The 16,747-nt window shown below is 46.2% G+C and overlaps 1 protein-coding gene across 18 annotated transcripts in view; it reads left to right on the forward strand.

Annotated features, from left to right (window-relative positions):
• The window catches only part of LOC139419030 (GRB2-associated-binding protein 1-like), a 71,595-nt gene extending 63,955 nt beyond the window's left edge, over positions 1–7,640 (forward strand). For 15 of the 18 annotated variants that reach the window (XM_071168876.1, XM_071168875.1, XM_071168874.1 and 12 more), the window contains 4 exons: positions 72–165; positions 546–663; positions 4,100–4,228; positions 5,528–7,640. In XM_071168876.1, the coding sequence (XP_071024977.1) occupies positions 72–165; positions 546–663; positions 4,100–4,228; positions 5,528–5,686 (500 nt within the window). In that variant the 3' untranslated portion in view covers positions 5,687–7,640. Of the gene's footprint in view, positions 1–71; positions 166–545; positions 664–3,657; positions 3,734–4,099; positions 4,229–5,527 lie in introns of all 18 variants that reach the window. The other 3 variants (XM_071168869.1, XM_071168866.1, XM_071168868.1) reach the window with 3 other exon arrangements.
• Positions 7,641–16,747: the final 9,107 nt, after the last annotated feature.

The raw sequence follows: 16,747 nt of genomic DNA on the forward strand, positions 1-16,747 counted from the left end.
ATGGAATGTATTGTGTTGCAATGATGGTACGTGATGAGACTGACGGGGGTGTTTGCCCCTCCCCTCTACAGCCAAGCCCGCCCCTTTGGAGATCAAGCCCCTACCTGAGTGGGAGGAGTCATCGGCGCCCGTCCGCTCGCCTGTCACCAGGTCTTTTGCTCGGGAGTAAGTGTCTTACCCTTTGACCTTTCACCTCTACAGCAGCTCAGGGTCAAAGTGGCCCTTAGGCACAGATCTAGGATTATTGTCGCACACCGCATTCAAACCATTTGGGAGTAAAACGTAAAGCTGACCTTAGGTCAGCGTCAACTTATTTGAATTCCTTTCTACTGCATGTGACTATAGGTTTGGTATTCTATCAGAACACTAACCCTCCACGCATGACTTTAGTCACCTCATAACATGTCAAAGTAGTCATGTCTTAGAAATTAGCTTTTTGTCTTTTTCCAGTGAGTCGTTTTTAATCTGCAGGGAACTCTGCAGGCACTGCTGCTATTTGTGTGTGTACCGACGGTGTGTTAAACAGTGTGTGTGATGCTGCTCAGTCCCTCCAGGTTCCCCATGCCCCCCAGGCCTCCCTCGGTGCATAGCACCGCCTCCAGCACCGACTCCGAGGACTGTGATGAGAATTATGTAGCCATGGTCTCTAAGGCAGACGAACTCGTATGTAACACACGTCCTCAACTACTCTCTTCTAATATATTCATGTTAAATCATACAATGAATTATGTACATTTTCCCCCCAAAAACTGTCACATTAATAAGCTAATGTTCCACATAGTCAGTAGCCAATGAATGTATTACAATTCAATTATATATCTTATTTTTTAATTCATGGTCAAGTGCACCATTTGCAATGTAATTTGTCTGATGGCATATCTTAGTGGGCTGAATATCCATAGAACATCAGTATGCAGAAGAATTTAAATACACTACATGACCAAAGGTATGTGGACACCTGCTCTTCCAATGTCTCATTCCAAAATCATGGGCATTAATATGGAGTTGGACCCCCTTTGCTGCTGTCACAGCCTCCACTCTTCTGGGAAGGTGTTCCACTAGATGTTGGAACATTGCTGCGGGGACTTGCTTCCATTCAGCTACAAGCATTGGTGAGGTCGGGCACTGATATTGGACGATTATGCCTAGCTTGCAGTCAGCATTTCAATTCATCCCAAAGGTGTTCGATGGGCTCTGTGCAGGCCAGTCAAGTTCTTCCACACAGATCTCGACAAACCATTTCTGTATGGACCTCGCTTTGTGCACGGGGGCATTGCCATGCTGAAACAGGAAAGGGCCTTCCCCAAACTGTTGCCACAAAGTTGAAAGTACAGAATGGTCTAGAATTTCATTGTATGCTTTAGCATTAAGATTTCCCATCACTGCCTAGCCGGGAACCATGAAAAACAGTCCCAGACCATTATTCCTCCTCCACCAAACTTTACAGTTGGCACTATGCAGTGGGGCAGATAGCGGTCTCCTGGCATCCGCCAAACCCAGATTGATTGGACTGCCAGATGGTGAAGCGTGATTCATCACTCCAGAGAATGCGTTTCCACTGCTCCAGAGTCCAAAGGCGGCGAGCTTTACACCACTCCAGCCCACGCTTGGCATTGTGCATGCAGCTGCACGGCCATGGGAACCCAGTTCATGAAGCTCCCGGTGAACAGTTATTGTGCTGATCTTGCTTCCAGAGGCAGTTTGGAACTCAGTGAGTGTTGCAATCGAAGACAGGTGTTTTTTTATGTCCTACATGCTTCAGCACTCAGCGGTCCCGTTCTGTGAGCTTGTGTGGCCTACCACTTCGCGGCTGAGCCGTTGGTGCTCCTAGACGTTTCCACTTCACATTAACAGCACTTACAGTTGACCGGGGCAGCTCGAGTAGGGCAGACATTTTATGAACTGACTTGTTGGAAAGGTGGCATCCTATGATGGTATCATGTTGAAAGTCACAGAGCTCGTCAGTCAGGCCATTCTACTGCCAATGTTTGTCTATGGAGATAGCTTGGCTGTATGCTTGATTTTATACACCTGTCAGCAATGGGTGTGGCTGAAATAGCCGAATCCACTCATTTGAAAGGGTGTCCACATACTTTTGTGCATATAGTGTAGTTTGACTTCTTCAAACATACTACTGTTTTTTGTTAGTGTGATGACATTGAAATGAAGAGTCCACGTTTCTTGTTTCTAATTTCCCATGTTAGTATAGTATACCCAGTAAAAGTCATAGTCCGTTATCATCCTCCTCGGCCTCCCAAACCTCATCTTTTATGGAGAAATAGATGGTTGCCACAGAAGGACTCCTCTTCAACACTTCTATTTTCTTCACCTCTTCTTTCCCTCTTCATCACTTGTCATCCTGCTTTTTTTGTCTTTTTCGTTTGCGCTTTCACTCTTTTCCCCCTGCAGGTATTCAGTCCATCTGGTGGACATCTCTTTCCCCCTGCAGGTATTCAGTCCATCTGGTGGACATCTCCTTCCCCCTGCAGGTATTCAGTCCATCTGGTGGACATCTCCTTCCCCCTGCAGGTATTCAGTCCATCTGGTGGACATCTCCTTCCCCCTGCAGGTATTCAGTCCATCTGGTGGACATCTCCTTCCCCCTGCAGGTATTCAGTCCATCTGGTGGACATCTCCTTCCCCCTGCAGGTATTCAGTCCATCTGGTGGACATCTCCTTCCCCCTGCAGGTATTCAGTCCATCTGGTGGACATCTCCTTCCCCCTGCAGGTATTCAGTCCATCTGGTGGACATCTCCTTCCCCCTGCAGGTATTCAGTCCATCTGGTGGACATCTCCTTCCCCCTGCAGGTATTCAGTCCATCTGGTGGACATCTCCTTCCCCCTGCAGGTATTCAGTCCATCTGGTGGACATCTCCTTCCCCCTGCAGGTATTCAGTCCATCTGGTGGACATCTCCTTCCCCTGCAGGTATTCAGTCCATCTGGTGGACATCTCCTTCCCCCTGCAGGTATTCAGTCCATCTGGTGAACATCTCCTTCCCCCTGCAGGTATTCAGTCCATCTGGTGGACATTTTCTTTTTTGCTTCTTCTATTCTTCTAACTTGTGTTTTTCTTTCATCAGTTCTCAAGGACCCTTTTTGTTGACTGGTCAGATAAAAATTATTTTCCCTGACTCAGACTCCATGATCTGGTGGTTTAGGCACGTGAACGTGACCAGGATTTGATTTCTGTCTCCACCTTTCCCACTTTGTCTCCCAATTTGTCTCGACACTGTTTTGTCTTCCCGCTGTTTCTAATCTGTCTGAATACAGCAAAAATGTCCTCAATACTTTTTTTTTTAATAAATATTTATTTTCCTGGCGGGTGTCATAAATTGAACAGCACAATCACTGTTTAACGTTGTTCCGTTCTCTCCTAAAGGAAATTCTTAACTATACTAAATTGACTGGTTAACTTCACCAACAACAACATGGGTAATTTCCTGTATAGTATGTCTGCTTGATTGTTTGTTTTCCAGGTCTTTATGACCTTTTTATTGATATGTTTTCCCTTATCGTTTCTCCGCCTTTACCTAATGTTTACTTCCTGTTGCTTTTTTCATTCATTTACATTTTTACCTAGTCCCCCTCTTCCTCCTCCCCCTCTCAGTACAGCCTGTGTTGTTTGACCTCTGACCTTTCCCTGCTGTCTCTGTAGAGAGGAGTCCTTCTACTGCACTGTCCCCATCACCCCTGTTAAGAGGGAGATGGAGGGCCTTGACACCTTAGAGGAGGTGAGACAGGTTGCCAAGTGTGGTTAGACAAGCTGCCTGGGTTGCCAGTTTGGAGCCTAACCGGAGATGCCCATAGAGCCTATGCTCTCACTGCATGGCGTGGGTTGTGGTGTAATTTCCCCCCAAAACCCACTAAGATTTCAGACACCGTCTGCAGTGGTAGTGTACATGTTGACGTGACTTGAGGTTTGTGTAATACATCAATGTATTGTTTAATAGTAGACTGTTCTAGTACTGTCTCCATTGTAGCTGTACTACCACTCCTCTTGCCCATTCCTAGAGTGTAGCACTAACATTTAATCATGCTCTGTGAGTGTCATCATCCCCCTATCTCCACTGTAACATGGTATCTCCCTTGTTGCTTAGAACATGAAGCTGGGTGCGCCCATGACGGCGGACGGGGGGAGCAGCCCAATGGTGAAGCCCAAGGGAGACAAGCAGGTGGAGTACCTGGACCTAGACCTGGACCCTGGCAAGTCTACCCCACCACGGAAGGTGAGACCTCACGCTCTCTCTCACACGCACTCTCTCACACGCACTCTCTCACACGCACTCTCTCACAAGCACTCTCTCACACTCACACACTCACACACTCACACTCACTCTCTCACTCTCTCACTCTCTCACTCTCTCACTCTCTCACTCTCTCACTCTCTCACTCTCTCACTCTCTCACTCTCTCACTCTCTCACTCTCTCACGCACTCTCTCACACTCTCTCACTCACTCACTCACTCACTCACTCTCTCACTCTCTCACTCTCTCACTCTCTCTCACTCACTCACTCTCTCACACACTCACTCTCTCACACACTCACACACTCACACACTCACACACTCACTCTCTCTCACTCTCTCTCACTCTCTCTCACTCTCTCTCTCTCACTCTCTCACTCTCTCACGCACTCTCTCACAAGCACTCTCACACTCACTCACTCACTCACTCTCTCACTCTCTCACTCTCTCACTCTCTCACTCTCTCTCACACTCACTCACTCACTCACTCACTCTCTCACTCTCTCACTCTCTCTCACACTCACTCACACTCACTCACTCACACTCACTCACTCACACACTCACACACTCACTCTCTCACTCTCTCACTCTCTCTCACTCTCTCACTCTCTCACTCTCTCTCACACTCACTCACTCACTCACTCACTCTCTCACTCTCTCTCACACTCACTCACACTCACTCACTCACACTCACTCACTCACACACTCACACACTCACTCTCTCACTCTCTCTCACTCTCTCACTCTCTCACTCTCTCTCACACTCACTCACTCACTCACTCACTCTCTCACTCTCTCTCACACTCACTCACTCACTCTCTCACTCTCTCTCACTCACTCTCTCACTCTCTCACTCTCTCACTCACTCACTCTCTCACTCACTCACTCACTCACTCTCTCACTCTCTCACTCTCTCACTCTCTCTCACACTCACTCACTCACACACTCACTCTCTCACTCTCTCACTCTCTCACTCTCTCTCACACTCACTCTCTCACTCTCTCACTCTCTCACTCTCTCACTCTCTCACTCACTCACTCTCTCACTCACTCACTCTCTCACTCTCTCACAAGCACTCTCTCACAAGCACTCTCTCACAAGCACTCTCTCACAAGCACTCTCTCACAAGCACTCTCTCACACTCACTCACACACTCACTCACTCACTCACTCACTCACTCACTCACTCTCTCACTCTCTCTCACTCTCTCACTCTCTCTCTCACTCTCTCACTCTCTCACTCACACACTATTGAAACTGACCTGTGTTTCTTCCTCTCCAGAAGAAGAGTAATGGGATTGGTCTGGCGGTGTCAGATGAGCGGGTGGACTACGTGGTGGTGGACCAGCAGCGGACGCAGGCCCTCAAGAGCACCCGGGAGGCCTGGAACGATGGACGCCAGTCCACAGAGACAGACACCTCCACCAAAGGGCCCAAGTGACCCCCAGCTCACCCAGCTATAGCCCCACGCTGCTGGGCCGCAGACATTACTCCAAGCCCTGGCTCGGGCCCCGGACTTCATCTCCTCCAGACTCCTAGTGTCGAAGTGAAGGGGCCGGCGGACCTCCGGGGCCGCTGAACTGTCTTTAGTTTACACTGCCATCAGTCAGTCTGAGGACAGAACAGCAACAGCACAGCGCCCCTCTGTGGCAGACAGGGGGTATGTGCCAGGAATAAGCTGAATGCAGTATGGATGCAAGTAGGTTTGATTGATGTATCAGTCCTCACCTGCCTGATATGGGGACTATGTAAAGACATTACCACATCCACAAAGACTTGGAGTCTGGAACACTTACTGCCACTTATGGTGGATTTCAGTTTAGATTTTTCCTCTAGTTGGTTGGAGAATGACCAGGAGACAACTTAAAGACATTTCCTTTATGACTAAATCACAACACTGTGGGACACTGTCTGGAGTCTGTTTTGGGAGAGAATGAGTCATCTCTCTTTCAGAATGCTTAGTGTCTACTTAATACTTTACTGCCAAGGTTGCCTAGTTTTGCTGGTAGGAAATTGGGCCATTTTTCTCTTGTACAGGTCTAATATTATCCAAAACATTGTAAGAGAGAACCAGGTTTTCTTAGTGAAAAACTTGTGAATGCAAGAAAATAGAATACTAGTAACTTTTTCTGAAACGCAACTGACCAAGTGCTCAATCAAAGGTTTGGATTCACTGAAACAACGTCATTTAATCGACTGAGAAATGATTCTCTTCCTCGTTTTAGTTTTTAGTGGAAGAGGAAACGGCTTGACATTTGCAAAACAAAAAGAGTTGTACAAAGTGTTATGTATATAAACAAAGTGTCCTTTATTCAACACTATATACGGTGTGTGGTAATTCTGCAGGGTGGAATTCTATACGCTCTCCGAGATGGTATCGGGACATGTGATATGAAATGACAGAATCAACTGTGACGGCTTTTAACGGGAAGCTCCCCGACACTTTCTGTGAGTTATGCAAAGGTGTCAAACGTAGGTTTATAGAAGAGAGAAATCAGGTACTCATTCAAATACTAATAACAGCTATTTCCATTTCTAATTTATTTTGAGTTATCTCAACGATAGATGTCCAAGTAATCTATAAACGGACAGATTTGATGCTATAGAGCAAAGTGCTGTTAAATGCCTTCTCAACGAGCGCCAGTCAATTTGTTTCAGGAGTTTATTATTGTGATGGCGTGTCGATTTCATTCTCTCTTAGGTTTTAATTTATTTCAAAAGGATTTACACGCCCACCTTCTGGGGTCTGATGTATGTATGCCTTACGATCTACTTTACTTGATGTCTTTGTAAATAGTGAGAAATTGTGATGTTTTACCTAAAAAGAAAATACTTCAGAATCGTAGTGTTTTTTTTTCATGACTATTGGCTTTATTAACTTTCCAGGGACCCTATTCACTCACTGTCTGAGTAGGAGTGCAGAAGCCGCTTTCCCAAAAGCATCTTAAGGCTAAATTCATTGTTAGAACCATAGGATCCTACGGTTCTAATGATGAACTTAGCCTTGAGATAGTTTTGGGAACCCGGCCCTGGTTTAGGATCAGGTCTCCACTGTTCATATAATCTTAGTCATTGTAAATGGCAAAACAACTGATTCTAGATCAGCACTCTTACGCTGAGATGCTTCATGAATACAGGCCCATTTCTCTCTAAGTCCTAAGCATGTTTTACCAGAAGAATTAGTCTTTGCTGTATATATTTGCACCAACTATTCCAGCATGTATCATTTGAATTGAAAAACTGTGCCTGTACTGTCATTTCCATACTACTTAATTCTCACCATCCCGTTGCAGGGTTGTCTTGTCTCGAGACCAACTGCAAAACGTTGATGCTTTCTTTTCTTTAATGAATCAAAAGAGAAACATTTCCATTTGAAAGTAAACTAAATAAAACAACCTTTTTTGAGTCTGTTTGTCACCTACACCCTACAGTATGTCACATATGTATTTTAAAAATGTTGATGTACTATAGGGAGGAAAACAATGACAGAGGGAAGAGAAATGAAAATAACAAAGGCCAGGAAGTCCCACCCACTGAGGCTGGTGGGAGGAGCTAGAGGACATGCTCATTATAATGACTGGAATGGAGTCTAACATGGTTTGTGTTTGACCATCTATTCCATTCCAGCCATTACAATGAGCCCGTCCTCCTGTAGCTCCTCACACCAGCCTCCTCTGGACCACAGACATTTCTATAGAGGAATGAGAAATGCACGCACAAAGTGATGTGCTGTACTAAATTGTGCCATTCTGTTTCAGAAGTGTCCAAATGCCTACCACTTCCCCAATCAATGATTACCTCACCTGTTCACTATTCTCTCATTTTAATTTGATAGCTCTCCATTTAGCCACCAAGGAAAAAAAATCTTCAGCATGCAGTAATTTACATACAAATCTAATCTCTCACATTTCAGTAATTTCCCTTGAAGATTTGGAGCAACATGTAATCTGGAGGAAAAGGGGGACAGTTGTCAATGTATGGGAAGTGTGCTTGGACTGAGTGGGTAAGTGTCTGTAGAAAGATGAGAGAATTGATTGTACTTAGGGTTTTTGTACTACATTGGCTGCATTAAGACAGCCAACCCAATTCAGATTTTTTTTCTCTTCACTAATTGGTCTTTTGACCAAACAGATCAGCTCTGAAAAAGATCTGATGTGTGAAAAATCAGAATTGGGATGCCTGTGTAAACGCACCCTTCTAGCCTTTACTCTCTTGTCACTGTTTGACACAGTAGCTTGCAGAGAGAAGTATGTGCACTAATATTACATTAGCATGTTCCTGTCATTTGAACACGTTTAAATGGAAATCCAATTATAAAAGGACTAATCATAATTAGTCAAGTACTTGAGGAGCAGTGGAAACTTCTAGTTTATTATATGATTAATCTTGAACACACTTATTTTGTATTTATTTATTGTGTCTGATCCAATTTTTTTTTAGCATATCTGATTCAAACAACCAAAAATGACATGGAATCGGATATTTCAAGGTACATTTCAAACCACCGCCGTATGTGGTTTGAAAATCCGATAAAAATCCGATTCCAGGCCATGCGACTTGTCTGAACATTCAAATCTGATTTGCCCTCAAGTGGTTTTTAGACGTACCTGGCATATCTTGTTGCTTGCTATCTTTTCTGTTAACTGTTTTACTGAAATGTGGTACCTAACTAGTTAGCTTGTTAATTGTTTACAAACTAATTAGTGAATGTGCTAAACAGCTACCTTGGTAGCTAGTTGATTGCTGTGGCTTGCCAAAAAAGAAGGGGTTTGAAAGTTGGATCGTCTTATCCTTCGAGGCTTTAAAAGCGTTTTAACACTTATTTTGAACATTCAGAGCAACTGGCAAACATCCATGGCAGGCATTGTTGTCACTTTAGCATGCTACACAAGTAGTTGTGCTCAATCTGATGTGAAAAGATCTGTGATTGGTCAAAAGACCAATTAGTGTATTTTTTTTTTTTTTTTTTTAAGACCAGAATTGAGCTACCTTTATAAACGCAGCCTTCAAGCCTCTACTTCAGTTTTTTTTGTCTCTTTTTTGCCACAGTAGCTTGTAGAGAGACTTCTTACGTGCACTCAAATTAGCCTTTCATGTCGTTTTTGACAGTTTAAATGGAAATCAGCAGAGGATTTAATCATAATTAGTCTCTCATTGAACTTGTGGAAATGTGGCAGGTGGAGATGGCCTGAAGTACTCCGGTTTCTATTATGATTCATCCTCAACACATTCTTATTTTTATGTCTGTTTTCCATAGTTCCCCATTTATTTACTTCTACTGTCGGGATCTTTAAGTTGGGCGTATTCCATAAATGATGAGCATGGCATTGTTCTTGGATGTCTAATGTTTTGTTCTGTTTTGTCTCACTGTTCCTCTGGTTGAAAAATAATGGTTAGAAAGAGGAACCACCATGTAAAACAATGGGTAGGGACTTATAGGAACCACCATGTAAAACAACAGGTAGGAACTGATAGGAACCACCATTTAAAATAACAGGTAGGGACTTATAGGAACCACTTTGTAAAACAATGGGTAGGGACTGATAGGAACCACCATGTAAAACAACAAGTAGGGAGGGACTGATAGGAACCACCATGTAAAACAACAAGTAGGGAGGGACTGATAGGAACCACCATGTAAAACAACAAGTAGGGAGGGACTGATAGGAACCACCATGTAAAACAACAAGTAGGGAGGGACTGATAGGAACCACCATGTAAAACAACGGGTAGGGACTGATAGGAACCACCATGTAAAACAACGGGTAGGGACTGATAGGAACCACCATGTAAAACAACAAGTAGGGAGGGACTGATAGGAACCACCATGTAAAACAACAGGTAGGGACTGATAGGAACCACCATGTAAAACAACAAGTAGGGAGGGACTGATAGGAACCACCATGTAAAACAACGGGGAGGGACTGATAGGAACCACCATGTAAAACAATGGGTAGGGACTGATAGGAACCACCTTGTAAAACAACAGGTAGGGACTGATAGGAACCACCATGTAAAACAACAGGTAGGGACTGATAGGAACCACCATGTAAAACAACAGGTAGGGACTGATAGGAATCACCATGTAAAACAATGGGTAGGGACTTATAGGAACCACCATGTAAAACAACAGGTAGGGACTGATAGGAACCACCATGTAAAACAACAAGTAGGGAGGGACTGATAGGAACCACCATGTAAAACAACAAGTAGGGAGGGACTGATAGGAACCACCATGTAAAACAACAAGTAGGGAGGGACTGATAGGAACCACCATGTAAAACAACGGGTAGGGACTGATAGGAACCACCATGTAAAACAACAAGTAGGGAGGGACTGATAGGAACCACCATGTAAAACAACAAGTAGGGAGGGACTGATAGGAACCACCATGTAAAACAACAAGTAGGGAGGGACTGATAGGAACCACCATGTAAAACAACAAGTAGGGACTGATAGGAACCACCATGTAAAACAACAAGTAGGGAGGGACTGATAGGAACCACCATGTAAAACAACAAGTAGGGAGGAACTGATAGGAACCACCATGTAAAACAACGGGTAGGGACTGATAGGAACCACCATGTAAAACAATGGGTAGGGACTTATAGGAACCACCATGTAAAACAACAGGTAGGAACTGATAGGAACCACCATTTAAAATAACAGGTAGGGACTTATAGGAACCACTTTGTAAAACAATGGGTAGGGACTGATAGGAACCACCATGTAAAACAACAAGTAGGGAGGGACTGATAGGAACCACCATGTAAAACAACAAGTAGGGAGGGACTGATAGGAACCACCATGTAAAACAACGGGTAGGGACTGATAGGAACCACCATGTAAAACAACAAGTAGGGAGGGACTGATAGGAACCACCATGTAAAACAACAGGTAGGGACTGATAGGAACCACCATGTAAAACAACAAGTAGGGAGGGACTGATAGGAACCACCATGTAAAACAACAAGTAGGGAGGGACTGATAGGAATCACCATGTAAAACAATGGGTAGGGACTTATAGGAACCACCATGTAAAACAATGGGTAGGCACTGATAGGAACCACCTTGTAAAACAATGGGTAGGGACTTATAGGAACCACCATGTAAAACAACGGGTAGGGACTGATAGGAACCACCTTGTAAAACAATGGGTAGGGACTGATAGGAACCACCTTGTAAAACAATGGGTAGGGACTGATAGGAACCACCATGTAAAACAATGGGTAGGGCCTGATAGGAACCACCTTGTAAAACAATGGGTAGGGACTGATAGGAACCACCATGTAAAACAACGGGTAGGGACTTATAGGAACCACCATGTAAAACAACGGGTAGGGACTGATAGGAACCACCATGTAAAACAATGGGTAGGGACTGATAGGAACCACCTTGTAAAACAATGGGTAGGGACTTATAGGAACCACCATGTAAAACAATGGGTAGGGACTGATAGGAACCACCAAGTAAAACAATGGGTAGGGACTGATAGGAACCACCTTGTAAAACAATGGGTAGGGACTTATAGGAACCACCATGTAAAACAATGGGTAGGGACTGATAGGAACCACCAAGTAAAACAATGGGTAGGGACTGATAGGAACCACCTTGTAAAACAATGGGTAGGGACTGATAGGAACCACCATGTAAAACAATGGGTAGGACCTGATAGGAACCACCTTGTAAAACAATGGGTAGGGACTGATAGGAACCACCATGTAAAACAATGGGTAGGGACTGATAGGAACCACCATGTAAAACAATGGGTAGGGACTTATAGGAACCACCATGTAAAACAATGGGTAGGGACTTATAGGAACCACCACGTAAACTGTTAATTTATCATTGTCAGTCTTGCCATTGCTGTTGACCAAGTACACCACTAGGGGGCATGGTTGCTTGACAAACCAGTGAAGAAGTTGACGGGCTCTTCCACATTGGCCGTCACGTTGAGCGCACGTTGAGCGCTGCAGTACATTCTGAGAAAGATTGATGGACATTCTGTTTCTTTCTTGACAACAACACCCGAGTTGAATGTTCAACTATGTTATTATGGAAGAGGAGTAATGATATGTAGCCTAAACTTACATTTTGTAACAGTTTTATTTATTGGACTTCATATACATGGGAATGGTAGAAACACCTTCAGGACTAGTATCCTAGACACAGATTAAACCTCATCCTTGACTAAAAAGCGTCCTTAATGTAGAATCTCAACTGGAAGTGTTTTTAGTGGAGGACTAGGCAGGGAAACCGTCTGTCTGTGTACATTGGAAGCTGCAGGATCAGCTAAAGGTTGAATATGATAGGTTCTACTCCAGTGGTTATGATGGAACAACTGGCACCACTTCAATGAATCCACATTGTTATTCAACCCAAGTCCTGTAGGTGGACAATAACCCAAGACACCCTCTTAAATCTCACACTTTTACTTTTAGCCACATATAACATCAAAGTAACTTTTGCAAAGGGCATACATACTATATCACAACATAGTCCACTAGTACAGTATATCACGACAGAATTATTTCCCAGTCCCAAAGATATTCGGCAACACCTCAACATAAATCTCGGAGTCCTTCCTCTAACCCCCGTCATACAGATTTATGCCGTTGAAACCGGTCTCCCATTTATTCCTCAAATACAGAAGTGCTAGAGCAAATGACGCTAGGCTAGCTACTGTTGGGCGGCCATCTTTAATCCCATAAATCACTACTACTCCACATCTGATGATAGATTTACTCCTTGGCTACAGTCACAGATGTCTGTGTTTTGCTGTACTGCATTAAGACTCTGATCGCTGAGTAAAGAACCTAATTGAAGTAAATTAGTTGTGATTGACAGTCTATTGCTGTCATGCATGGGTGTCAAACTCATTCCGTGGGGGGCCTAGTGTCTGCTGGTTTTAGGGTTTTCCTTTCAATGAAGATCTAGACAACCAGGTGAGGGGAGTTCCTTACTAATTACTGACCTTAATTAATCAATCAAGTTCAAAGGGAGGAGCGTAAACCCACACACTCGGCCTCCATGGAATGAGTTTGACACGTGGTGTAGTGGGACAGAGCGGGAAGCTGTGATATTGCTACTGGGTTAGCTACATTACCTGGGTTGTCTCTACCAGGGCTACTGTATGCAAGCATTCATGTTGCTGTAACATCATATACCCAAATGTTATGTTTGTCTCAGCTGTTTACCACGAAAAGTGACGTGGTGTCCACATTGTTGTTTGTTTAATTTCCCTGCTTTTGTCCAATAGGTGACTACGCCTGTTGACTCTCACTCTGCTACTCGATGCTCATGATTGTGTTCTTTGTTAGTTTTACTAAAACGTAATACACATTTCCATAGATTACAGTATACGAGCTTGTCGCTGTGACCGTTTTTACCTCAAATTCTCTGCGGTGCTGAACGTGGAGGTACTGATATGCCTCGTTATAAGAATAATGGCATACATTTGTTTTGGAGAATGTAGAACCCATTTAGCGTTCCTTGATCAGTGTTATTCTGACTTCAAACACTTTGTAGTCAATAGAGATGAAGGATAAAGGTGTTTTGTTTTAGGTTGCTGACAAGCATTTTAATGTAGAGATGTTAGATATCAAACCAGTCTGGGATGTTGAGAAGCCACTGGAGGTGTGTGTGTGTGTGTGTTATGGCTGTGACGATACCAGTATCGCAATATTTTTTCCATGGCAAAAATGAAAACACGAAGCAGACCAATCTCTTTGGTCCTTTAAAAACCTGCTGTATGTAACATATTGTACTACAGCTTAGAAAATAAATACACGTGACTCTGGATGACATCATGATGTTTGTTTCCAACATTAGAGCTGATTTCTAAACCAGTTCAACCCGCTTTGTGTTGTGTTCCCTTACCTTCATACTAACGAGTATCACCATACTGGTATCGTCCCGGCCCTAGTGTGTGTGCGTGCTTGTGTGTGTTTGACAATGTGTTCATGTTGAGAAAGATACAGAGAGAGTATGTGGGTGCATTTTTGGGAGAAAGAGCGGGCAGTAGAGGGAGTGTGAGTGTGTGTTTTTGGCACTGTTTGAGAGTTGGAGAGAGACTGTGTGCATATTTTTGGGAGAAGGAGAGAGAAAGACGGAGCAGGAGGGAGTGTGTTCCTGTCTGTGTGTGTGTGTGTGTGTGTATGCTTCTCCATGCAGATTGGGATGTGAGGCTCTCTCTGCCGTATCTTTGACAGTGTGTGAGTAATGGAACAGTCCCTCGGTTCCAAACAGGGCCAACAGAATAATGATGAGCCTGGCTGGGAGGCTGGGGGAGGGTGAGAGCTGCTCCTGGGTGAGCTGTGAGCTCTGGGCCTGCCTGCCTGACTGTCCTGCTGGACCTCTGCCTGGACTGATGGGAGCTGTCAATAACTGAGCCCTGGACTCGCCTGGGCTGCACAACCCTGCCAGCATGTCTCTGGCTGTGGGTCTGCCTGTCTGTCTATCTGTCTGCCAGCCTCTTCTCTAAGTCTGACTGTTTGCCTGCTGTTTGCCTGATTGGGGGAGTGTGTCTATCTGTATTGGGTGTATTATCCTGTCAGTCAGTCTGTCTAGCTTATCAGAGTCTATGTGGCCACCTGTATGTCCTTGTGCGTGTCCATGTGTCTCACTGGCAGCCTGCCTGTCTGTCTACCTCTCTAGCGCTCTTTCATTCTGCCTGTCTATCTGCTTTCTATCTGCTTCCCTCCCACCCAGCCGTCTCCCACTCTCCCTCCAGACTCCCACCCAGCCGTCTCCCACTCTCCCTCCAGACTCCCACCCAGCCATCTCCCTCCAGACTCCCACCCAGCCGTCTCCCTCCAGACTCCCACCCAGCCGTCTCCCTCCAGACTCCCACCCAGCCGTCTCCCTCCAGACTCCCACCAAGCCGCCTCCCTCTCTCCCTCCAGACTCCCACCGAGCCGCCTCCCTCTCTCCCTCCAGACTCCCACCGAGCCGCCTCCCTCTCTCCCTCCAGACTCCCACCGAGCCGTCTCCCTCTCTCCCTCCAGACTCCCACCCAGCCTTCTCCCTGTCTCCCTCCAGACTCCCACTGAGCCGTCTCCCTCTCTCCCTCCAGACTCCCACCCAGCCGTCTCCCTCTCTCCCTCCAGACTCCCACCGAGCCGTCTCCCTCTCTCCCTCCAGACTCCCACCGAGCCGCCTCCCTCTCTCCCTCCAGACTCCCACCCAGCCGTCTCCCTCTCTCCCTCCAGACTCCCACCCAGCCGCCTCCCTCTCTCCCTCCAGACTCCCACCCAGCCGCCTCCCACTCTCCCTCCAGACTCCCACCCAGCCGTCTCCCACTCTCCCTCCAGACTCCCACCCAGCCGTCTCCCTCCAGACTCCCACCCAGCCGTCTCCCTCCAGACTCCCACCCAGCCGTCTCCCTCCAGACTCCCACCAAGCCGCCTCCCTCTCTCCCTCCAGACTCCCACCGAGCCGCCTCCCTCTCTCCCTCCAGACTCCCAAAGAGCCGCCTCCCTCTCTCCCTCCAGACTCCCACCGAGCCGCCTCCCTCTCTCCCTCCAGACTCCCACCGAGCCGTCTCCCTCTCTCCCTCCAGACTCCCACCCAGCCTTCTCCCTGTCTCCCTCCAGACTCCCACCCAGCCTTCTCCCTGTCTCCCTCCAGACTCCCACTGAGCCGTCTCCCTCTCTCCCTCCAGACTCCCACCCAGCCGTCTCCCTCTCTCCCTCCAGACTCCCACCAAGCCGCCTCCCTCTCTCCCTCCAGACTCCCACCCAGCCGCCTCCCTCTCTCCCTCCAGACTCCCACCCAGCCGTCTCCCTCTCTCCCTCCAGACTCCCACCCAGCCGTCTCCCTCTCTCCCTCCAGACTCCCACCCAGCCGTCTCCCTCTCTCCCTCCAGACTCCCACCCAGCCGTCTCCCTCTCTCCCTCCAGACTCCCACCCAGCCGTCTCCCTCTCTCCCTCCAGACTCCCACCCAGCCGCCTCCCTCTCTCCCTCCAGACTCCCACCCAGCCGTCTCCCTCTCTGCATCTAAAATGTTTGAATCCCATTAAGACCCGAACAGTGTCGGGGTGAATCTCAAACACTTCCAGATGCGTCATCAATGTTGTGGGCCTCAAGTCAGACAGAATCGATCCATTCATGTGTCTCCCAAATGGCACCCTACCCCTACTTACTTCTTTCAATAGGGCTCTTGTCAGAAATAGTGCACTATGTAGGCAACCTACCCCTCCTGGCTCACTACACCAAGCCAAAACCCTCCTCAGGCACAACTCTCCCTCCTAACCTGTCTGTCCTGTCAACTACACTTCACATCATCACCTCAATTCCTCAACTTCTTGGAAACAAGTTCGTTTTTTTTAGTCCATTCTATTCATTCTATTTCTATGCATTTAATCCTCTCCAGTAAGTGAAATCCAGATAACTTCTGAAAAACAGGGCCCAGTGGATGCGGATTGTTCTGTTCCACTCTCTCACATATAGGCTGGTTGTAATGACATTTAGGGAGGATCAAGGACCGCGTTGTGTGGGACT

The sequence above is a fragment of the Oncorhynchus clarkii genome, chromosome 10, assembly GCF_045791955.1.
Source record: "Oncorhynchus clarkii lewisi isolate Uvic-CL-2024 chromosome 10, UVic_Ocla_1.0, whole genome shotgun sequence".
NCBI lineage: Eukaryota > Metazoa > Chordata > Actinopteri > Salmoniformes > Salmonidae > Oncorhynchus > Oncorhynchus clarkii.